At 37.1% G+C, this 22,282-nt stretch overlaps 6 protein-coding genes across 6 annotated transcripts; 4 read left to right on the forward strand and 2 right to left on the reverse strand.

The window, feature by feature from the left end:
* Positions 1-186: 186 nt before the first annotated feature.
* LOC111782756 lies at positions 187-1,579 on the reverse strand. The gene has a single exon (XM_023663557.1). It carries the CDS (start codon positions 740-742, stop codon positions 281-283), a length of 462 nt encoding a protein of 153 aa, XP_023519325.1. The 5' UTR covers positions 743-1,579; the 3' UTR covers positions 187-280.
* Positions 1,580-2,081: 502 nt separating this feature from the next.
* Positions 2,082-6,432, forward strand: LOC111782654 (pachytene checkpoint protein 2 homolog). The gene is made up of 14 exons (XM_023663447.1): positions 2,082-2,398; positions 2,524-2,587; positions 2,764-2,870; positions 3,174-3,241; positions 3,543-3,646; positions 3,737-3,841; positions 4,341-4,430; positions 4,518-4,593; positions 4,747-4,816; positions 4,903-4,973; positions 5,152-5,242; positions 5,663-5,790; positions 5,903-6,031; positions 6,115-6,432. The coding sequence occupies exons 1-14, from the start codon at positions 2,272-2,274 to the stop codon at positions 6,253-6,255; spliced, it is 1,371 nt and encodes a 456-aa protein (XP_023519215.1). The 5' UTR covers positions 2,082-2,271; the 3' UTR covers positions 6,256-6,432.
* A 2,894-nt stretch (positions 6,433-9,326) lies between these two features.
* Positions 9,327-11,819, forward strand: LOC111782486 (protein DEHYDRATION-INDUCED 19 homolog 5-like). Its single transcript, XM_023663244.1, has 5 exons — positions 9,327-9,835; positions 10,073-10,215; positions 10,385-10,462; positions 10,544-10,746; positions 11,370-11,819. Exons 1-5 carry the CDS (start codon positions 9,757-9,759, stop codon positions 11,464-11,466), a joined length of 600 nt encoding a protein of 199 aa, XP_023519012.1. The 5' UTR covers positions 9,327-9,756; the 3' UTR covers positions 11,467-11,819.
* A 280-nt stretch (positions 11,820-12,099) lies between these two features.
* On the reverse strand, positions 12,100-16,359 carry LOC111782656 (probable serine/threonine-protein kinase WNK3). Its single transcript, XM_023663452.1, has 8 exons — positions 16,097-16,359; positions 15,872-15,909; positions 15,465-15,692; positions 15,159-15,382; positions 14,887-15,044; positions 13,881-14,064; positions 13,669-13,794; positions 12,100-13,559 (listed from the first exon to the last, which is right to left on the reverse strand). Exons 1-8 carry the CDS (start codon positions 16,181-16,183, stop codon positions 12,835-12,837), a joined length of 1,770 nt encoding a protein of 589 aa, XP_023519220.1. The 5' UTR covers positions 16,184-16,359; the 3' UTR covers positions 12,100-12,834.
* Positions 16,360-17,267: 908 nt separating this feature from the next.
* Positions 17,268-18,866, forward strand: LOC111783443 (caffeoylshikimate esterase-like). The gene is made up of 8 exons (XM_023664370.1): positions 17,268-17,299; positions 17,373-17,417; positions 17,513-17,639; positions 17,708-17,854; positions 17,954-18,084; positions 18,160-18,297; positions 18,368-18,466; positions 18,538-18,866. The coding sequence occupies exons 1-8, from the start codon at positions 17,297-17,299 to the stop codon at positions 18,808-18,810; spliced, it is 963 nt and encodes a 320-aa protein (XP_023520138.1). The 5' UTR covers positions 17,268-17,296; the 3' UTR covers positions 18,811-18,866.
* A 1,134-nt stretch (positions 18,867-20,000) lies between these two features.
* Positions 20,001-21,440, forward strand: LOC111782492. The gene has a single exon (XM_023663253.1). The coding sequence runs from the start codon at positions 20,196-20,198 to the stop codon at positions 21,156-21,158; it is 963 nt and encodes a 320-aa protein (XP_023519021.1). The 5' UTR covers positions 20,001-20,195; the 3' UTR covers positions 21,159-21,440.
* The last annotated feature ends 842 nt before the right edge of the window (positions 21,441-22,282 follow it).

Raw genomic sequence — 22,282 nt, forward strand, 5'->3', positions numbered from 1 at the left:
AATTATTAGTGTTCATGGGGATAGTTTTGAACTTCTTTATGTATCGATTTGGCCGATTGATATTGATGAGGCATCTCATCCCGGGGTGGTAGTTCGTGCTCTATTTTTTGGTTAAATTTCTGGTTATACAGGTTTTGTCTACAGATATTGTGAAGATAAAACCAGGAGATCAGCCACAAATTAAAAATCTTAAAAAATCTGAACTCAACCACTCAAAATGATTATCAAGAAGTTGAGATTTCATTCATCGGTTCCTCAGTGTTGGAACTTCGAATAATGGCTAATTGAATCTCCTCGAAGTTCTATTGAACAAATTTCTCAAACTATTACAACTCTCTCGCTGTTTCCTTTGATTCCGCCCACCGCCATTGGCCTCTCGAAACCCGTCGCCGTCGAGCACCAACCCCGTCTCCAGCTTCTTCGAAACCGCCACAATCTCATACGAATCCCACAGCGACTGCCCGAAGTCCCATCTCCTCATGCCGCCGACGGAAGACCGGCTTCGTATCGCCTCAAGCTTGAACCGAGATGGATTGGCTCTGCAATTGCGGCGATGGGCGTCGAATTCACTTGCAGGCTTTGAAGTACCGGTGTGACTCTGCCATGCCTGCGCCACCGCCTTGAGGATTTCGAGATGACCATCCTCGTCTTCAACCACTGGTTTGTTCTTCATGGTGTTCGTTGTCTGTGGGCTTTGTATTGAGCGTTGTAAATTAAGGAAGTGAATGGGGACCATGATCATCTCGTGCCCCAATCACAGCCTCATGTGTGGGTTCTCCGAGAGGGATTTTGGGTACTCCACGCCGTGGACCCTACATTTTCATTTTCAGCATAATAATGGGTCACCCAATTAGTTATCCTTTCTCCTCAGAGGAGGCTCTTTGAGAACTGGCGAGAAAGAGGCTTCAATGAATGAATGCTCTATGGTCCGCCATTAACCAAAACCGATTTGAAGCGTCACCTTCACTGAAGAAACCACGAGAAGAAGTCGAAAAGTTTCTTGGCCGATAAGCCAAACACGCCCTATTAAATCAAGAGCACAAACAAATTTCATATTTCTCTGTTCCCATCTTTTGACCCACCCCTCTGCGACGCTCGTTCTGCTAGGTTTCTGAAGCCATGGCGTCTACTTATATGGTGTTTAAGGTTGGAATTCTCGTCTTGATTTAATGGAATCAGCATGCTCTGACTTGTTCCCCTCACATAAATATGAAGAAACGGTAAGGCGCTTCACTGCTAGAGTCACTCGATACCATACAATGGAAGTTCTACCCCTTCGATTTCACCCTTGGTTTTGAAATCTCTGCCAGAGTCCTTACCTGAGTTTTGTTCGAAGATCCTCCTTGACATCGCTTCAAAATCTGCAGTTATCTTCGTGCCTTCCGAGCTTGTTCAGAGCTTTATTCGGTTGGGAAACACAGGTTCCCAGTGTGACTCTGCCATGCCTGCACCACCGCCTTGAGGTTTTCGTGATGAACGTCGTCGCCTTCAACCACTGGTTTCTTCTTCATCGTGTTTTCGATAGCTTAAGAGTGTTCACGTGCTTAAGCCATAATCTTTTAGCACGTGGAGATAATTCCATTGCTNTTTTTTTTTTTTTTTTTTTTTGAAAGATTCTCCGAGATATTTTCGATGACCTATGTTGTGTTGAAGAGATATCTATATGATCGGATTGATTGTGTAAAGTCCACAATAGCAATTGAACTGGGGAAAATATACAGAAAAGACCGTTCTTTTCTATTCTATTAGTATTAGTCAGTGACTTCGACTTAGTGAATTGTTTCTTCGGTGATCCTTAACTTAAGGACACATCTTCCTAACTTCATTTCATTTTGAAAATTTTAATATTTATCATAATAAAAGTATAATTTATTTTATAATATTTTAAGATTTATTAAAGTTTTTAAAATACTAAAACATGTGATTTCAAATTTCATTACAATTAGATTATTTTAAATTTAAGTATAAAAATTAAATGGTTTTCTTATAAAAAAAAAATATTCAAACAATTTAGCCAATTAGGGCACGTATTCATATTATTGAGATATTTAATTTAATTTCCGTATTCGAACGGAGAGATTTCTTACTCCGTCGTGTATTTTCCCGCCCATTTTCCAGAGCCAATACTCCCATTTTCTCTGCTTTCTTCCGGTAGGTTTGGCCGCCGATCTCTACTCCTCCGCGCTATTTCGGTTCCATGTTATACATTTCACAGCGTCTTACGAATCTTCAACTTTTCTCAAACCCTCTCCATCCCGTCCGGTGAAAAAGATGAGTGCTCCTATGGAGATTTCTCTGCCAAACCCTCCCTTGGATGCGCAGGTGCCTGAATCAAATGGCATCGTCTCCGAGTCAACTGCTTCTTCTATTGTAAATGAAGACAAAATTCTCGTTTCAGGTTCTCTTATTATTTTTGTGCCATATCGTCTCAGATATTTTTGTATATGTTTTCAATTTCCGAGCTTTGAGACATGTTTCCTACTTTTATTATTTATTTTTTATAATGTTGTGTTATTATTTTAGTCGAGGTGTGTTTGAAATCCTCCAGCACAGCACGGATTGAAGATGTCCGGATGGCTGTTGAGAGGTATGCTACTGGAAATATGTATTAAGCTTTCTGATATATGATGATTTGGTTAGGGAGATTAGATTTTTGGTTCATTTGTTTCTCTGGAATTTCTTAAACTTGAAGTGCGCTCAAGTCAATTCACATTGCTCGAAGATGAGGAACTCATAGTCAATTTTGTGTGTTTTAATTGACAGAATGCTTGAGAAGAGAAGTTTAAGCTATGTTGATGGGCCCATTCCAGTGCCGCTCGATGACGCTTTTCTCGCGGAAAACGTGCAAGGAATCCGAATTTGCGACTCTGGTATTCTTTCAGTTTAGCATTGTTTAGGCATAGAGAATCTAGAGGGTATGGAATGGGTAATGGAAATAGTGACTTGAATTCTCTAGAAATTATGTTAATTTTTTCAGTTATATAGTTTCTAGAAGTTCTAGCTTACAAAGTAATTCCTCCGCCTGTGGGCCAAGGGCTTAAAGTGCTCGAAAAATGGAATTTTTCTTAGCAGAGTGTGATTCTTCCATTAATTAACGTCAGCGGGTATAGATTAATAGAAAAAGGTGGATTTTCATTATTCTGGTTATGATTCTGGATTTATGTTTTTGGTAGACGACGGTGTGCAAAACCATGATATCCTCTTATTCTGGCAAGTCAAACCTGTCGTTCATGTCTTTCAGGTGAAGTTCACTCTTGATATTGGCCTTCTTCGGTACTCACTCGATGGATGATATTTTCACTGCGATCGTTCAATTTTTGTGAACTCTTAACTGTTTTTGGTGAACAAGTGACCGCATTTGTTCCTTTCAAATTTTATCTCATCAAATCATAAAGCTTTATTATTCACAAGACACGATTGTAATACTATTCTGCATTCTTGGCCTTTATTTATTATTACATTCTTCATTTCCTTTATGTCGGGACTTTACTTTCTCTTCGTGCGGTTAGATTGATGTATAGTATTTGTGTATTGCTTGTCAGCTAAGTGAAGAAGGACCCTGCGAGGAACTTGGTGGGGAAGGACAGATTTCTAGTTTTAATGAATGGATACTTCCTGCCAAGGAGTTTGACGGCATCTGGGAAAGGTAAGCTGTCTCTAGTTTATTTATTGTTTCTTTCCTCATTTATACCCAAGCTTCCTTTTGACGAAGTAACATTTTCAAATTCATCTGCAGTTTAATTTTTGAGTCTGGTCTCAAGCAAAGACTTCTGCGATATGCTGCTAGTGCTTTGTTATTCACAGAGAAGGGTGTCGATCCATTCCTAGTGTCATGGAATCGGTAAGGAAAGTCTTTTCTGTATGAGCATTAGGATGGTTTTCAAAATCTACAAGGGAGGACATAAAACGTAATCTTCATTGCTGAATTTTATTTGTAGAGTTCTCTGTTATTAGCTTTCTTTTTTTACTTTCCTAAAATATTATCCTTGGGACCGTATATATTTACTAATGTTTGTTGCGTGTATTTACTGGGTGATAAGCCGACTCTCATTTTGTATTCCCGACCTTTTCGGTACAATTTTTACATTTTAGAATGAATCCTCCAAATAAAGGACATCTCTATGTAAATAGAACTGGCCCGCCAAAATCCTAATCCTAAAAATTGTGTGAAAAGCATGAACTTCATCTATTGTGTTGCCATCTAGCCTTCCAGGATTTTAAAAGCGCTACTGTGCCTTCAAGGATGCTTTGCCATGTTTTACACGATGGCAAAGCTTGTAGAAGACCTATATAGATCCAGGAGGTTAATATATAATTCTCGTCTGTTTACGTGTGCACAGGATTGTCCTATTACATGGACCTCCAGGGACTGGTAAGACGTCTTTATGCAAAGCACTGGCTCAAAAACTGTCGATAAGATATCTGTCAAGGTTTGTTGGTCGATTACTGCTTCAGTATGTATTCCATATTATTAATGACCCTTATTATTTATTAGTTTCATTTTCCATTATATTCAGATATCCACACAGCGTACTAATTGAAGTTAATGCACATTCACTGTTCAGCAAATGGTTTTCTGAAAGTGGCAAGCTGGTATGGGTTTTTTCATTATTAGATGACCTGCATCCTTAATTAATTTTCATTTCATTCTAGACAGATACTGTTTTAAATTTTACGCAGCGAACACTTCCATTTGTCGGGCATTATGGCTCTATCGTATTCAAGAATACATGTTTTCCTTAATAGGTTGCAAAGCTATTCCAGAAGATTCAAGAGATGATAGAGGAAGAAGACAATCTGGTATTTGTTTTGATTGGTGAGACATACTTTAGAAGGTTGTTAATTTCATGCTTGTCCTTCTTCTATACCATCATCAGTATTTCTATATTTTGCGGTCTGTAGATGAAGTGGAAAGCTTAGCTGCTGCTAGAAAGGCTGCTTTGTCTGGTTCAGAACCTTCAGATTCCATTAGGGTATGCTATTGCCTTTTGTATGGTCCCTCTCTTTTCTCCCTTAATCACCCTCTCTGACCAAAAGAAAGAAAGAACGAAGAAAGAAAAAAGAAGAAAGAATATGTTTTTATAAATTGTTTAGGCAAGTAGTTTTGAAACTCGGATGATGCTTATAAAATTCTGAACTGTAATATTACAGGTTGTCAATGCGCTACTTACACAGATAGACAAGTTGAAATCGTCACCAAATGTGGTGATTCTGACAACTTCCAATATAACAGCTGCTATTGGTGAGTTAATAATCAAGTGATGTCATGTAAATATTTATATTTGCAAAATAAAAGTTTTTGGTAGTGTAATTACAAGTTGGATTGCACCCTTTTATGGACTGTCTTCGGAAGTTGGTAGTTGGAATACTCGTCTGAGTGCAACTTGTTATTAAACAAATAGTGAAATTATTCCAATTTCTATACTCTAGAAGCTACAGTTTCTGAACCTCATGTTCTCAGTATAAGTTTGATCAGGATGTTTATGGGTTGTATAATCTTATGGAGTTTCATTCTTTCTTGAGCAAAGATAAAAAACAATCCCCAAGTGTTTAGGCCCTCTCCAAATCTTCCAATTCCCGCTCGTTTCTTTTCTAACTTTCAATTTCCATTTTCTTCTACTTAAAATCTTAATACTTGAATTAACCAAAATCTGGATTGCAGATATTGCATTTGTAGACCGTGCAGATATCAAAGCATATGTAGGTCCACCAACTCTTCAAGCACGTTATGAAATTCTAAGGTCCTGCTTGCAAGAGCTTCTACGCACTGGAATTTTGACAACGGTTGAGGTCCATAAACATCTAATAATTGCAGCTTTAGCATTACTTTTGGGTGCCTTGGATTCTGGTTGAAATAGAGTACATAGGCATTCGTAATTCTCATCATTTCTAAATTTCTTAGGGTTTTGACCACTCTATGCTTCCTAACTATGCTGGTTTGAAAGAGAAAATAAGCATTCGAGAGACCAAGAAGGTTGATGTACCACTTCACATCTGCAAACTATTGCTCGAGGTTGCTGAAGCATGCGAGGTCTGTGACAGAAATCTTGAGTGCTAATTGATTACGAGTCCTTGAATGACCCTTGAATTATTTTGTTTTTTTTCTGTTCACAGGGTACTAGTGGACGTTTTTTAAGAAAACTCCCGTTCTTAGCTCATGCGACTCTAGCCAATCCATGTACTGGCGACCCTTCAAAGTTCTTGTTCGCCATGTTGGAAACGGCTGTGAGAGACCGAGCAGAGTTACCCGAATGAACGTGTTATTGTCAAGAAGCTTCTTGTGCTTGTAATTAATGTTGTGCTGATAACATTTACATATACAGATCTAAATCTGGAAATCAGTTGTAGAAGCTGATGCTACTTGAAAAGCCTACTAAAATACTCATTTTTAGTTGAATCCATTGCTTATAAAGTTATGAGGACTCTCTGTAACTGTCGCATTGTAGATTTCCCTATTGTTTTTTAGTACTTTCATTCTCTCAATAACCCTTAAACCCCACGAAATCAACTTTTAATATGGGCATAGATATATATATATATATATATATGCAAGTGATATGATTAAAGTTTTATCCATATTTTAGAGCATAAGGCTTCATTTTGTTCTATTTATTAGTCTGTATGATCAGTAAAATACATGGACTATTAGGTGGAAACTTGCAGGAAAAAGCAGGAAAGAGAAGGCCTACATGCCAGAACATGTGAGAGGAGAGCCCAAAAAAAATTGGGTTCACTTCAGCACAACCGACCAAAAGGGAAAAGAAAGAGGAGCCAAAATTTTAAATTACATAGATGAAGACCCCTTTATGAAGGGTCGTCTTTAACAGAAAGCCCAGCTTTGAGGTATCATGCTTTGCTAAACTGGACCCTCCATAAAACACACTTACTCTCTCTCTTCCCTTTTCTTCTTTACCTGTGAAAACGTGACCTTCCACTGTACATTAAAGGGAAACATGCATGCGTGAATATAAAGATCTTAGAGACTCCACTGTGTGCGTGTTCCCATGGCAGGCTGATAATATCAATGTTCCTTGTTCTAGTGGAGAATTATATGCACCTGAAGAACTAACTCTTTTTCTCTCTTACAGAATGCCTGCTTCTTCTGTCTGCTATCTCGCCATGTTTCTTGCTTTCAACAACAGTTCAAGGAGGAAGCCAAGGAACGTTCTTGCTGCAATAGAGAACCCAGAGAGGGTTTTCTTGCGGTCTACTGAAATGGTAAGCTTTGTTTTGGAGGTTCCCATTGTTCGAAAATGTAGACGTCTTTGTAAGCTAAGTGTTGTAGGAGTTCTTTGATGACTCATCCTTAGCAAAGGGGAATCCAGCGTCCAGGTCCGATTCTTGAAGAGTTCTTTCATTTGTCTTCTTCAAAGCATGCATACTTGAGTTTCTACTCTCTTTCGTTCTTTCTACCAATTATGATCTGTTATCAGATCTGTACTAGAATATATATCTATATCTATATATATATAGTTATATCTATATATTAAGGTATTAAATGTAATTTCTCTGCATGCATGTCTGCATTTGCAGCTGATTGGTTTTCCTATACCCTTTATTGCATTTAACCATCTCATCTCTCTCAGCTTCTTCTTCTTCTTCTTCTCTCTCAGTCGCTTCTGTTTTCACAACTCCACTCCCATTGCTTTCTTTTCTTTGTTAGTATGGATGCTTCTTCTTTCCCATGATTGTGAAGTGTAATCCTTATCTATTGTGTTGGAGTCATTTTGAACTTCAGAGAATATAATTCAATCAAGCTAGAAGTTCTCATGTGAAGCTAGTTTTGATTTTGTTGTTCTTTTTTCTCTTTCATGAAATATAAGATATAATAGTTTGCCAAGTGTGGTTATGTTCTTATTTATAGCTCGTAATGAAACTGAACCATAGATCTTGCATTATTGTCTCTATAAATTGTACCTAATAAGAATCACTATACAATATTAGTGTTGTATAACACTGATATGTATCTGTAATTTATGCAGCTGTAGAAAATATTACTATCTATGAGTTTTTACCCATTTATTTAAAAGTTCCATTGATCAGAAAACAAATATGTGTACTGAAAAAGAAGTCTCTCCACCAGGGATCTGATCAGGTTCAGGTATCAGCAAGTTTGGCTTCTTAAAAGGAAGTCTTATAATTTGACTGTACAAAAGTTCAGGTTTTTCACAGAGATCAGCTGAGAGAGAGGCTGTGAGGTAACAAAACAAAACATACTCAGTTCTTTTTTCTGAGACCATTGACCAACCTCAGCCTATATTAGAAAAGTCAGTCTCATGAACAGTTCAAGTGGGGTAATCATGAACAGTTCAGTGGAGTAATATTATATAATTTTGCTACAGAGGCATTGTAGCTACTACAGCTTTAATGATACTTTTCATGGTTGAAATATGTAATATTTATGATTGTAAATTATCATGAATCAAGGCAGAGGTCAGTAAGTGTTATACCAACTAGTTAAAAAGAACCGTCTAGGTATATGGGATATACTCCGAGTTTCTTTGGCATTTAAATATTATAGGGTCAAGAGATTGTCCCGTGAGATAGATCAGACGCTAGTACGAACNCACTTTGAATAGCTTCTGCCCTCCCTCTTCCTCTCTCTTTAGCATTTCTTCAACCACAAAAAAAATGCCTTTCAGTTGGGAAGGAGCTTGCTTTTTCTGCCTTGAAGATCCCCAAGTTTCCCTTTTCATTAGCATAATCATGGCTACATTAGACAACACAAATTGTAGTTTGGAGCCATGTTTTGGGGAACGAATAAATGGAAGGTCCTTGCCAACTTGAGTCCACTGTGTTCTTCTGTCCAATAACAGCTTGACAGGTGCCGAGACTGTCCACCGTTACTTCTCTAATAGCTCCTATATTTCTTAGAAAAAGAGATAATTTATAAAGCGTAAATAGACCGTTTATATTTAAAAAGATTTGTGAGATAGATTTATTACAAATGAGTTCTAGAAAAGCAAGACAATCTATTTAAACTATGCCAAGTTCGATCCAAGTGCTTATTTCTAAAATAAACCAAAAATTCGAAATAAAATATATGTCCAATGCTTAATGGAGAAAGTTTTGATTATTAAAGCATTATCGGATGTGTCGAAGCAAAATGGAAGACATTATATTGACTTGCTTTTAAAGAGAGAATGACCCACCAAACTGTGTCGTTTTTTGCTTGTGAGATCCACTCCCCAAAGCTGAAACCCAATGCTCAAAGTCACTCATCACTCTTAAAAGCTTTATACAAAAAANAAAAAAAAAAAAAAAAAAAAAAAAAAAAAAAAAAACTTTTGCTGAGCTGTAATCTCATGCCTCTGTTAGGTTGTCTCTTCCAAACCTTAATTCTTTAAACTTTTCTTGTTCTTAAAAAATTTGATTTTTGTTGGCTGCTTTTGGTTAAAGCTGCTTAAGTTCTTGGCAGATTGTAGGTGAAGATGATTAATTAATGAGAGGAAAAAAGAGAGAATTTTTGGTAAAATCGACGTGTCGTCCAATAGATAAGCAGCTTTTGTGTGTCAGAAAGCTTTTGGCTTTTGGAGAGAATTGGGTCAGTATATGAACAAGCAGACACCGCACCTCACAACCCATCCACCAGGCCCAGGCTGCTGATGACAAGGATAGTTTTTTCCTTCTAGCTTTCTTTCTTCTTCCCAAAGCTATCGACACCCATTTGCCTGATTGCTCATTTCACACACTTGTCGTCTCAGAATCTGACTTCCCAGTTGCTCTGAAACACAGAATCAACCAGAGGTAATAGCTATGGAGTTCAATTTTTGGGCCTCAAGGGTTCATCGCACTGAGCAACTTTCTGCTGTTCAAGCCGCCATGCTTCATTCTGGTACTTGTGTTCTTAGCTTTTTGAGTGATTTTCTCATCTGGGTTTCTTGATTTTGCCTTCATTTCCTACTCTGTTCGGTTTTCCACTCTTGATTAGCAACCAAATTGAAGATTTGGGGGTCGGCGGAGGGGGTTACTCTTTAAACTAACATTCTGAGTTCTGATTTCACTGTTTTTTGTGTGAATTGAGCTCTGTTTCTTTTGAATTTCATGGCTTATTTGATGGTACTTTGGATAGGTAACCATATAATTCTGGATGACTCTGATGGAGAAGATGATACACGAGCTTACTTTTCATGCCCTTACTGTTATGTGGATATCGAAGTTCAAGTACTTTGCAGCCATTTGCAAGAAGAGCACTGCTTTGACTTCAGAAATGCAGTAATTACATGCTTTTAATATCCTTTTTTTCCCTCTGTTCTTCATTCAATGATTACTTCTTGTGGCGTATGAGTAATAATAACTTTGTGCTTGCTGCTTGGTATATTTGACTGATTATGAAACTGTTCCATGAAGTGAAACCGAAAGCTTTGACATTGCTTTCTCTCAGGTTTGTCCGCTATGTGCAGCCAGTCTGGGGAAGGATGTAATTGGGCATTTTATAGCGCATCATTCAAGCTCAATAAAGGTATTGTCTGTTCTAACTCATTGCTTTCATGGCTGCAATAGTGAATAATTGGTTAAAGTAAAATGTTTACCATCTTTGCAGAGGAGGAGGAAGCCTGAGAAACCTGTATCTGCTGCATTCAGTTCCAAGAAGCTGACAACAAAGAGCAGGAGGGAAAAGAATGGATCTGCACCTGACCCTCTTCTACCCTTCATCTGCAGCATTCCTTTCTCAGACCCTGAATCTGTCGAGAGAGATGACGATTCAGTAAACGATGACTCCGTCACCGCCGCTAATGTCGTAAGGTGAGTTTCGATTGCTAGATCTTTTGAAGTCTACAAATCATGTCCATGAACATACTATAACGGCCCAAGCACACCGTCAGCAAATATTGTCCTTCTGAGTTTTCCCTTCTCCATCTTCCCCTCAAGGTTTTTAAAACCGCGCCTGTTAAGACGAAGTTTTCACACCTTTATAAAGAATGATCCGTTATCCTCACAGTATTTCACACTTACACTTTCAGTTTTATTGGCCTGCCTTTTGCTAAAAGCTAAACCTGCAAAATGGATAGACTTACTGTGATCACCATTTAACTTGGGAGGTGAAGAAGCCATTTTCCTGGTTGAAGTGTACTTTTCCAATAGTGGTTTGTAAGGATCCAAGAAGAGTAAAGCAAAAGCAAAAGCAAAAGAAGAAGATTCCTGACAAACTGATGGGACAAATTGAAATTCTTGAAGTACTTACATCCTACTGATACGAACTTAAGCCAATATATTTGCAACATCTTATCAAGCATATAGTTTGCCATTACAATCTTATTTAATACATACCATCACGATTCTCACTTGTCAACTGTGCTTTAGGTGATGTGATAGCTCAGCATACTAACTAATGGTTGTTCTTCCGATTTTCTTTTCGGGTTTTGCAGTAATAGGTCACACTTGCTGGAAAGGAACCAGAACAGTGAAGAGTTGAATCAGAGAGCATCTTTTGTACAACAATTAATCACATCAACCATTTTGTAGGTCTCTTCATCTCCCCTGATTGCTTTAGTGGTGATGCAGTTAATATTCATCGTTGTATCGATCGATTGGCATAGTGTTCCATCACTGGTGCTTGATTTTGATAGGAAATATTTCAGATATCAGTTATGCCATAGGTATCATTTGTGTTCATCTTCCTGTTGATACATCTTGTCAACATTGTGGCAAAAGCTGGGGTTTTACATATACGTATATATGTAGATGTATCATTGCAAACTTGGTAGAGAGTGGAACTTCTTTAACTAGTAACAGCAGTTTACGTAAGAATATTATTACAACAGCTATCTTGATGTGTACTATAGGTAGGATATATCAGAGTAGAATCATTTCCAGCATATCCAAAACTTTTTATAATGTGATATTCGACACAACACGAGTGCTTATTTCTAATCATGAGTAGAATCATTTCCAGCAAATCCTGAGATGAGTACTTTATAATCATGAGTAAACCTAGAGAATTTTAGCCCTTTGTCTGGCAATGTAGCTAAATCTTAGGTCTATATATATATGCTTTTGATTAAAATAAAACTGAAACCTGTAAGATAAATTGTTCTTAAGCATCACAATATCAAGGGAAAATGAAACAAGCAATTGGACAATTCAACCAGGGGGAATGTGGAAGAACAAGCATGCTACAATTAAAAGACAGTAATTCTCATTCATCACACCATTTATTTAACTTAAATGAGTATTCAAAAGAATAAACAATATTTGATCAACTTATATCGACCAGGAAACAAGAACATAGCACGGAAAAGTTGTTGTCGAAGAAGAAACTAGGAGAAATGGATGTGGCACGCTATACAAAGAAACTATCTAAAAGAATTTCAACTATCTAAGTTAAGAGTGTTATATAGAATACTAATGAAAATTCAGTGTGTAGCGTCTTGCCTTCTCTCTTGGCTCAATATCTTCTTAACAATTTCCGACATTTGCAATATCACCATCACAATACATAATAGAATAGTGTCCAACCTATTCTATACTAGAAAGAAGAGAACATTGGTGGCAGATCTTTATGCATTTTGTGCACAAATTGCTTCATGAGGGATGTCTGAGACATACCAGGGAGTGATGCTAATTTAACCAGTTGATGTTTACAGCTTCGCAATTCGTTGGTCAACCTCTCTAACATCTTTCAGCATCATGCTTCCCCATGCCTCATAACTGGATCAATTGACTAGAAGATTCATCTTCCAACTTCGAAGGTAGAAAAAGCTAATTTGAAAATTAGAAACTAATCTTCACCAAACGAGAATTTGTGTAAACTGATTTACATTTGAGAGCAATGAGATACCGTTACATTCTGGACACAGGAGCATAATCTTAAGCTTGAATTTGCAATGCATTTCAGAGATCAAACGCAAAATCAGAACGCTTTAGCTTACACATCCCTAAAACCTTCTGACAAGATTCAGGTGTTAGTTCAGTGAGAAGTTCTGAAACAACTAATTTATGCTCTCTCTTTAGTTCATCTAATTCCTTTTGTTGTTGTGTCAACAGATTTTTAAGTTTCTCAGCCATTATTTTGAGGTCAACTGATTCATCAGAACAGTTCTCTTCTAAAAGATGTGCCTCAGAGCTATCATGAATATCACCATCTGACAAAAGTTCACTTTCCAGTCCCTTAATTATTGCAGAATGATCAAGATTATTCCCAAGTATGTGGCTGCTAGAGGATTCAACATTCTGATCTGAGGTAAGAGACAAGTATGAAGGACCTGGCTTAATAGGAGAGCACCCACCAATACCTTTTGGAGAGTCCGACCAATACTTGCGACCTGAAGGCAATACCTCCAAAGCAAGATTATTAGATTCAATAGACAATGGAGAGGAAACATTCTTTGTGTCAGACGTCGAGCTATCAGAAATTGCAACATCAACTCCTACATTATCCACAGAATTCTCAACTGATGTCCAATCTGGAATGTAAGATCGAATTTCTGTTTCAATCATTTCAGAAATTGTGGAGACATCTTGATCAGAAAGGTCCAACTCCTCAACCATTTCACTAGCAACAGAAACTGTTGTGTCAGCTTCAGTATCAAATGGGAAATGGATATTGCGAAAATTACCTGTAATAATTGAAAATTTTGTTAATGAAGTACTGACAATTCCAGAATAGTAGTTTTTCTCCTAAAGAATCTACAAAGACAAAGAAATGACAGCAAATATGAATTTTACCCATGGAATCTGCAATTCGTAGTTTGAGAAATATCTTGTTAACATCTTTTCTTTGACCATGCATACTAAAATCTCTACAAGTCTCAGCAGAAGTATCATCGACAAAATCAATCTGCTCTTTTCTTCCTTCAGTAATGATATCATGCAATAAAAGAACAATATGTTACAATCCCAAAGTTTCTATCGAAGGAGAAGTACTTTTTTAACCTTACCTGTATGAAGTATCTTTGATTGTAGATTACGAGGTATACTTTCATGATCATCATCTGCTTGGAGAAATGGATCCATTAAAAGATCTTTTGCAGGCAAGCGAGTAGAGACATTTGCAATACATTTTTCTATAAATGCTTTAACTCCTAAATTGGTGACTTTTGCCAGTGAAGCTGGTTTAATCCCCTAGGAACAAAAGGAAAATAATAATTCCTTACAAACCTTCACAAGGAATATTTCTATTTAAAGAAGCTGCAAAAGAACAAGGTTAAGTACCAACTGATCCAAATCTGGACATAAAATATTTTACTTAAAAAGTTAAGACGTATTGAATTGTAGACAACTTTTTTAACATTTAGGACTTCAAATATTTACCATTACCAACTTGAACTACATCCATAATCCCCATTTATTTGGTAGAATGTTCTAAATTTTCAATGCTGCGAGTTGGCCGCTAAAATTTAGAACAATACTTTAGACAATGAGTGGTTCATTCTAAAAATGAAGCGGGGGAAAAGAAAAGAAAGAAACAGCACGCACAAAATAACAGATCACATGGAAACACACGTAGAGCTCTTTGTTTAAATGCTAGAAAAGTCCACTAGAAACCAAGGCTCCATGGAAGACCATGTATAAAAAGCGAATGGCTCAATCGTCAAAGATTGAGTAGACAAGAAGATTATACTGCTTCTTTATCACAAACTATAAGTTTCCGCAACTGAACCAAATCTTAAAAGTGACTGATTATGAGCTTTCTTTTAAAGTCAACACATTACAAGTGTGAAGGTAAATCATATGTATAATGCTAACAAAGAAAAAATTGAGTTGAACAATGTACACGATGAAACGCAATACTATTTCCTATATTATATGGTGTTTGAGTCCTAATAGAACCTACAATGCAGCATTATACATATAGTATCCATACTTTATCAAAGAGTGATCTTCATGGTAGGTACAACATGGAATGCATAAGTAAAAAAGAAAAAAAGATCCAGGAGCCCTTACTGATGTGACCTTCTTATATATTTGAGCAGCATTGGCACATTCAACATATGGATATTCAAAGGTTACAAGCTCAAGCAAACACATGCCAAAGGCATAAATATCCACAAGTTCATTGTATTCCTCCTCATAAAACTCTGGAGCCATAAACTCGGGTGTTCCTAAAATCATTAAATCACAAATAAGTTCTTTTACTCGCTTCACTACACCGAAAATGTGTACTCAACTTTCATATTAAGTAACTTTGATTGCTTATTTAAGTTTGGAATTCTCACCAATGACACTGTGAGCTGAACGAGCTTGCTGAAGAATGGCTGCAAGTCCTAAGTCACCGATTTTCACCTCACCTTGGTTGCCATTGACAAAGATATTGTCACATTTTAAATCTCTATGTATAACTGGAGGGTCATGACTATGAAGATACAGAAGGCCCTCTAATATCTGCCTCGACCATTTTTTCAGTGCTCTCAAATCAACATGCTTGTGCTTCTTTCTATATCTACACATATTCAAAATATATCTCAAGTATTATAGTTAAAGAAGAAAAACAAATTCTGAAGAGCCCAGGGTACAGGGCTTACTGTCGCAGTGTCCCTGAAGTGAATATCTCTGTAATGAAGTTGATGTTTTCATTCTTCGTATCAACCCATGAACTGTAAAATTTGATTATGTTCTTGTGCTTCAATGTCTTAAGCAAATGAACTTCTGAATATAGTCGCTCCAAATCATCAGAGTTCCTCAATAAATCTGTTACCTTAATCTGATTCCAAGCTACTTCAATTCCTTCCAACTCATCAAAAGCCCGATATCTATATACCACATTTTGATGAAGAACACACAATTTACCATAATAATTTCATCTCAAATGCAGCAGACAGATGATACACACATTTTAATTTCTTTGATAGAATCAGTATAAAATGGAAAACACAAGAAATTTCAATTTTGATTGTATCACAACCAATAACATCAAAACAAAGAAGGATACACCCTTTTGAATGCCCCTTTTCCTAAAACTTCCTTATACTGCAAAACAGCCGAACATCAGAAGATATGATCAAACAGTAAATATTGTAAATATAAGTTCAATCCCACATAAGCATGCACGAGCCTCCAATCAATCAGAAAAAGGATGAGCAAGAACCAATCGAAGTAGTATGAATCGAAAATGTCAACTAGAATGCAAAATCGAACAAGCTGTATGAGTATTTACCCGTCCATATCTACCGGTAGGATCAATCTCCACGAACTCGGGATCAGATTCATCCAGGTCTTGATCCAATGACAAATCCTGAGACATTCTCGTCTCGGATCAATCGAAGAACACAAGTCCCTCCACCGATTATTCAAAAATTTCAATACAACACAACGTCAACAAAACCCCAAACAATACCCAATGTCGATTAGAGCAACAACAGCCAAACTTTCTCCAGATTCGAACAAAACCAAAAAAAAAAAATCATGCTGAACTTTTTATCATTTGATAGAAGCTTGCAAAAAGTCGTCAAAGAGGCGCTTATGGATTGGAGCCAAATTAACCGACTGTGACTGACGGTGACAGACACTGCCCAATCCAATTTCGATTTTTTATTTGGTTGATTTTTCTCAAATTAAAATTAGCTAAATATTTAATTAGTTTACAATTAATCTCTAAATAATTTTATTAAAACAAATATAAAAATTAGTTATATTTTATTTTATTTTAATTTCTAAAAATCAAATCTATCTCTAAATAAATTTGTTAAAAAAATATATAAATTATTTATAATTAGAGTAGGATATGGTACATTCAAATATTAAAATGATTATATAAAATATAATTTTAATAAATATATAACTAAATTTATAAAATTATTCCCTCACATAGTTTGAATAATTTTAACTAAAAATAGTTATTACATAATCATTGACATTTTTGGAAAATGTATTTAATTACTTAAAACATTCTTTAAAATTACAATTTAAACACTAAAATATCTATAAATAATAAATAAAAAAAACATTTTTGATTGACATCTAAATCTTCTTAATTACATTTAATTAACTACGTTTAATGCCAAAATAATTAGTACTAATGACAAAATCATGAAAAAAAAAAATTATAATAAATTATAATAATTGTGTAATAAAATAAAATAATATTTTATCAAATGATTGTAACGGAAAGTAATTTGAAACAAAATTGTCCCAGAAAGAGCTAAAATCTTTACGGGCAATTTCGCCTTATTTAGAAAGTTGACAAGGAAATGAGTGGCTAAGCCGTGGTGAACCAAAACAGGTCCAACGAGGCTACTCGACATGCACAGGCAGTCGCCTGCGCTGTTCCAATCCTCGAACCCTTTTTAAAGCTTACAACGGGGGCTTCACAAATATCCAATCTTCTTCGTTTTTTTGCTAAGAAAAAACCTTCTCCATGGTCTTTTTCTCTCTCTTCCTCTCTGTTCTATCTCGTTCTCTCTCTCTCTAACTCGTTTTTTAATGTGTTGCAGGCCGCTCGAACACAGGATGGGCAGGATGGGCTCGTGTATCAAGAGGTTAGCCTGGCCTTAATATTGTCCCGTTTGAATATAAGACCTGAGATGGATAATATTCCTTACTTATAAATCTACAAATCATTCTCGTTTTGCAGGGGTTTGTAATGAACTCACGTGGGTTGAAGCTTTTCACGTGCGAATGGCTTCCAAAGGATAAGGAACCAAAGGGCTTGATCTTTATCTGCCATGGGTACGCGATGGAATGCAGCATCACCATGAACAGTAAATACCCTTCCACCACATGAAACATTATATTCGTAAGATCAAATTATAATTGATTTGGTTTATAGGCACTGCAATTCGGCTTGCAAGGGCAGGGTTTGCGGTTTATGGGATTGATTACGAAGGCCATGGGAAATCAGATGGGCTGCAAGGCTATATTACAAGCTTTGATCATGTGGTGGAGGATTGCTCCAATCACTTCACAGCCACTTCTGGTATCTTATCTTCCCAATGCAAAAGATTCAATTTTTATGGGTTTTAACTGAAAATTTTTACATGGGTCTTCGTTAAAAACTATGTTTTTTAATACCCAGAAAGGAAAGAGAACATGGGCAAAAGAAGGTATCTATTAGGGGAGTCAATGGGAGGGGCAGTGGCTCTGTTATTGCACAGAAAGAAGCCAGATTATTGGGATGGTGCTGTCTTGGTTGCACCAATGTGTAAAGTATGCCCATGTCTTGGCTCTGTTTTTGAATGAGTTTAAACTTTGAAGCTCAAAAGATTCCCCTGTTTTTGGCAGATTGCAGAGGATGTTAAACCAAAGCCAATTGTTGTAAATATACTGACAAAGCTTTGCAAAGTGATACCCACATGGAAGATAATTCCAACCCAAGATATCATTGATGTTGCTTTCAAAGTTCCTGAGATTAGACATCAGGTAATAATTATTAATCTCCTCTGTTTTTACAATGTAAAACTGTTTATATTAATGATAATGAAATCAACAGGTCAGAAATAATCCTTATTGTTTCAAAGGGAGGCCTCGTTTGAACACTGGAAATGAACTTCTAAGGATTAGTTTAGATCTCGAGAAACGACTCGAAGAGGTTTGCTATTTCTTCGTCGTTTGAATGAATTAATCTTTTTCGAGCTTTTGAGTTTAGTGGTAGTTTAATAGGTTTCGTTACCGTTCATAATCCTCCATGGGGAGGCGGATCGAGTGACCGATATATCGGTGAGCAAGCAACTCCTTGAGAAGGCGTCGAGCTGGGACAAGAGCTTGAAGACATATCCAGAGATGTGGCATGGATTGCTGTATGGAGAGACAGTTGAAAACATTGATGTTGTGTTTGCTGACATAATTGGTTGGTTGGAAGAAAGATGTGGTTTGGGAAATTTAAGGATTGAGAAACAGCTCAAGACAGAATCTGATGATCTTCAAACCAAATAAAATATGATATTTGTAAAAACTAAGTGTAAGATTGAATGTGTTGTACTTGAATAAAGCAAGGTTCATAGAAACTGATTTTCCATAATTTTGCCTCATAAGCACCATAAATTCAAACGGTGGAAACAATAATAACCAACTATTTGTCACTGTGGATCGGATCCTGTCTGACGCCACCTTTCGATATGTCACGTTCGGCTCGCTCAAGACTATCGACAACGAGTTGATAGAATGTAACAACCCTAATTGATGGTTAACAGATTTTGTCTTCTTTGGACTTGACTTCCTATCCATGTAACAACCTATATCCATTGCTGGGAGATATTGTCCTCACCCTTGTAAATGGTTATTTGTTCTCCCCCAACCAATGTGGGACATCACAATCCACCCTCCTTCGGGACCAACGTCCTTACTGGCACACCACCTCGTGTCTACCCCCTTCGGGGAATAGCGAGAAGACTGGCACATCGTTCGGTGTCTTGCTCTGATACCATTTGTAACGACCCAGATCCACCACTAGCGGATATTGTCCTCTTTGGACTTTCTCTCTCGGGCTTCCCCTCAGTGCTTTAAAACGCGTTTGCTAGGGAAGGTTTCCACACCCTTGTAAAGGGTGATTTGTTCTCCTTCCAACCAATGTGGAACATCACAATACATTATGAGTAATGTTTCATTTTCTCTAATTATTGTGGGATCTCACAATCCACTCTCCCTTTGACATTCAGAATCTTTTTTTTCTTCTGTAAATGATTTGTCACTGTGGATCTGATCCTGTCCTTGTTAGTTGCTAATTGGTTTGTGTTTGGCCGATAAATTTTATTTGAAATTTCTTATAAAGTTTTAAAAACAATAAATTTAATTTAATTTATATTTTGAGTATAGAAAATAAAATAAATAGCATACTCGTTTAAAAAATGCAGGGAAACAAAATTTAGATAAAAATATATAAAATATTATATCATTCAATTAGGTCAACTAAGAATCTTTATTATTCATTGAATATTAGAAACTAATTTCCAATTTTAGATACCAATTAAATTCAAATTCATTTACCAAAAATCATAGTTACTAAAAGAATCATATTTATGTTGGAATATAATTAATTTAATTTTGATGTAAATATATCGGATTTTAATTTATATCATATAATTAAATAAAAATAAAATAAAATAAAATGGGATCGTGGCGGTGGGCATCGTCACTTTTCGCGCTGTTGACTCCACCTCCGTCTTCCCCAATTTCCTCTGTCTGCAAATTTCAAGATCTTCTTCCATGTCCGATCTGATCTTATCCATTTGACCTAATTTTGTTTCGAATTAGATCCCTCTTCCTCGTCTTCCTCGAAACATTTCAATTTCGAAATCGAAGATTTCCCATTGAAAGAAGCCATGGATCTAGCCCCAGAAGAGCTTCAATTCTTGACCATTCCCGACATTCTCAGAGAATCAATCTTCATCCCGAAGCGCTCCCCTAAAACCTTCTATCTCATAACTCTTACCTTCATCTTCCCCCTTTCTTTCGCCATCTTAGCCCACTCCCTCTTCACCCACCCACTTCTCGTCCAGCTCCAAAACCCTTTCGCCGACCCCGCTCAGACCCGTCATCGATGGACCGAGCTCCTTACCTTCCAATTTTGCTACCTTATTTTCCTCTTCGCTTTTTCTCTTCTCTCCACCGCCGCCGTCGTCTTCACCGTCGCTTCCCTCTATACTTCCAAGCCCGTTTCCTATTCCTCAACTATCTCCGCCATTCCCAAGGTTTTTAAGCGCCTTTTCGTCACTTTCCTCTGGGTTTCTCTCCTCATGATTATCTATAACTTCATATTTTTCGTGTTCTTGATACTCCTTATCCTTGCAATTGACACCCAGAATTACATTTTGTTCTTCTTCTCCGTTGTTGTAATCTTCATCCTGTTTCTAGTTGTACATGTTTACATCACCGCCTTATGGCATTTGGCTAGCGTCGTGTCGGTGCTTGAACCGATTTATGGATTTGCCGCCATGAAAAAGAGCTACGAATTGCTTATGGGCAAAACCCGTTTTGCGGCGGTGCTTGTATTTGCGTATTTGGCCATCTGCGCGACAATTAATGTCATATTTGGGGCTGTGGTCGTTCACGGTGATGATGGACATGGGGTTTTTATGAGGATTATCGTTGGTGGCTTTCTGGTTGGCGTTTTGGTGATTGTGAACTTGGTGGGATTGTTGGTTCAGAGTGTGTTTTACTATGTCTGCAAGAGCTTTCACCATCAGGGAATCGATAAGCTCGCTTTACATGACCATTTGGGTGGATATCTTGGTGAGTATGTACCTCTCAAAAGTAGCATTCAAATGGAAAATTTAGATGCATGAGGTAGGGGAAAAGACAGTCTGTTATCTAATGTTTTAGCCTTTTAGGGGATATGGAATGATATGTTGTAAAAAGGAGAGTATTTAAACAATCTGTTATCTAATTTTTCGTCTGATTTTATACCTACTATTACTTGTATTTGATCCTGAATAATTTCTAAGGATCAGTCAAGTACTTGTCTTTGAATTGGTGGTGGGATTTTACTGCACACTGCCATGGATTACTTGTATGTTGATGGGGAAGTTCTGATCTTGTTGTTATGTGTTCGTTGTTCAAGCTTTCACATGATTATGTCTCAAATGGGATTGATGATTGCAACATTGCCTTACTCTTTGTAGAGCTAGTGGGGTCCTCGTTTTTTCTTCTTCTTTTTGTATACTCTATTTTCTTCTGGTTTGTGCAGCTTTTCTACTCCAATGCTATATTAGAATATGGCTTCATCTAGATTGATTGTTTATGGGAGATCCCACATTGGTTGGAGAGGAGAACGAAACATTCCTTATAAGGGTGTGGAACCCTCTCCCTAGCAGACGCGTTTTAAAATCGTGAGACTGATGGTGATATGTAACGGATTAAAACAGACAATATTTACTAGTGGTAGGCTTGGGCTGTTACAAATGGTGTCCTAGACGGTGCTAGACACTAGTTAGAGTAGGGCTAGACCCTCTCCAAAGTCCAAAGAGGACAATATCTACTAGCGGTGGGGTTGGGCAGTTTGAGTTAATTCACTCTTCAATTCTGATAAGTCGCACCCACTAAGCATGAGGATTGTTCTTTCTGTTCTTATTGGGCACACTGGAAACTAGCTAATGATATAACATCCAGCTGCTTTGGCTTCAACTTTCTTTGGTGTTTTTCTTAGAGACTGATTGTGGGGTAGAAATATTGTTCAAGCATTTTCATGGACTCGCATCTTGAACTCTGTTATCTGCTCTGATATGTTGGCTGCTGCTGTTTGAATGCCATCAAAGCTTGGTGAAACCTTTAAGTGAAATTTGTCTTCTTTCTTGATATCTAGATTGTGGAATTGCCCCACTAAATGTGTTTACTCCAACCACAGAAAACACAACCAGTCTCTGTAGGATAATTAGCTACGGTAGCAGTTGTATTACCATTTCTTATGTTC

The sequence above is a fragment of the Cucurbita pepo genome, chromosome LG20 (assembly GCF_002806865.2).
Source record: "Cucurbita pepo subsp. pepo cultivar mu-cu-16 chromosome LG20, ASM280686v2, whole genome shotgun sequence".
Taxonomy (NCBI): Eukaryota; Viridiplantae; Streptophyta; class Magnoliopsida; order Cucurbitales; family Cucurbitaceae; genus Cucurbita; species Cucurbita pepo.

Coding starts and splice junctions, on each gene's coding strand:
- LOC111782756 (XM_023663557.1), bottom strand. CDS start 742: ATGATCATGGTCCCCATTCACTTCCTTAATTTACAACGCTCAATACAA.
- LOC111782654 (XM_023663447.1), top strand. CDS start 2,272: ATGAGTGCTCCTATGGAGATTTCTCTGCCAAACCCTCCCTTGGATGCG. Junction 5,243..5,662: donor CAATATAACAGCTGCTATTG/GTGAGTTAATAA, acceptor TCTGGATTGCAG/ATATTGCATTTGTAGACCGT. Junction 6,032..6,114: donor AGGTTGCTGAAGCATGCGAG/GTCTGTGACAGA, acceptor TTCTGTTCACAG/GGTACTAGTGGACGTTTTTT.
- LOC111782486 (XM_023663244.1), top strand. CDS start 9,757: ATGGAGTTCAATTTTTGGGCCTCAAGGGTTCATCGCACTGAGCAACTT. Junction 10,216..10,384: donor GCTTTGACTTCAGAAATGCA/GTAATTACATGC, acceptor GCTTTCTCTCAG/GTTTGTCCGCTATGTGCAGC. Junction 10,747..11,369: donor ACCGCCGCTAATGTCGTAAG/GTGAGTTTCGAT, acceptor CGGGTTTTGCAG/TAATAGGTCACACTTGCTGG.
- LOC111782656 (XM_023663452.1), bottom strand. CDS start 16,183: ATGTCTCAGGATTTGTCATTGGATCAAGACCTGGATGAATCTGATCCC. Junction 15,910..16,096: donor CTACCGGTAGATATGGACGG/GTAAATACTCAT, acceptor GCTGTTTTGCAG/TATAAGGAAGTTTTAGGAAA. Junction 14,065..14,886: donor TATATAAGAAGGTCACATCA/GTAAGGGCTCCT, acceptor TTTTGTTCCTAG/GGGATTAAACCAGCTTCACT.
- LOC111783443 (XM_023664370.1), top strand. Junction 17,640..17,707: donor ATGCAGCATCACCATGAACA/GTAAATACCCTT, acceptor TTTGGTTTATAG/GCACTGCAATTCGGCTTGCA. Junction 18,467..18,537: donor TCGAGAAACGACTCGAAGAG/GTTTGCTATTTC, acceptor GTAGTTTAATAG/GTTTCGTTACCGTTCATAAT.
- LOC111782492 (XM_023663253.1), top strand. CDS start 20,196: ATGGATCTAGCCCCAGAAGAGCTTCAATTCTTGACCATTCCCGACATT.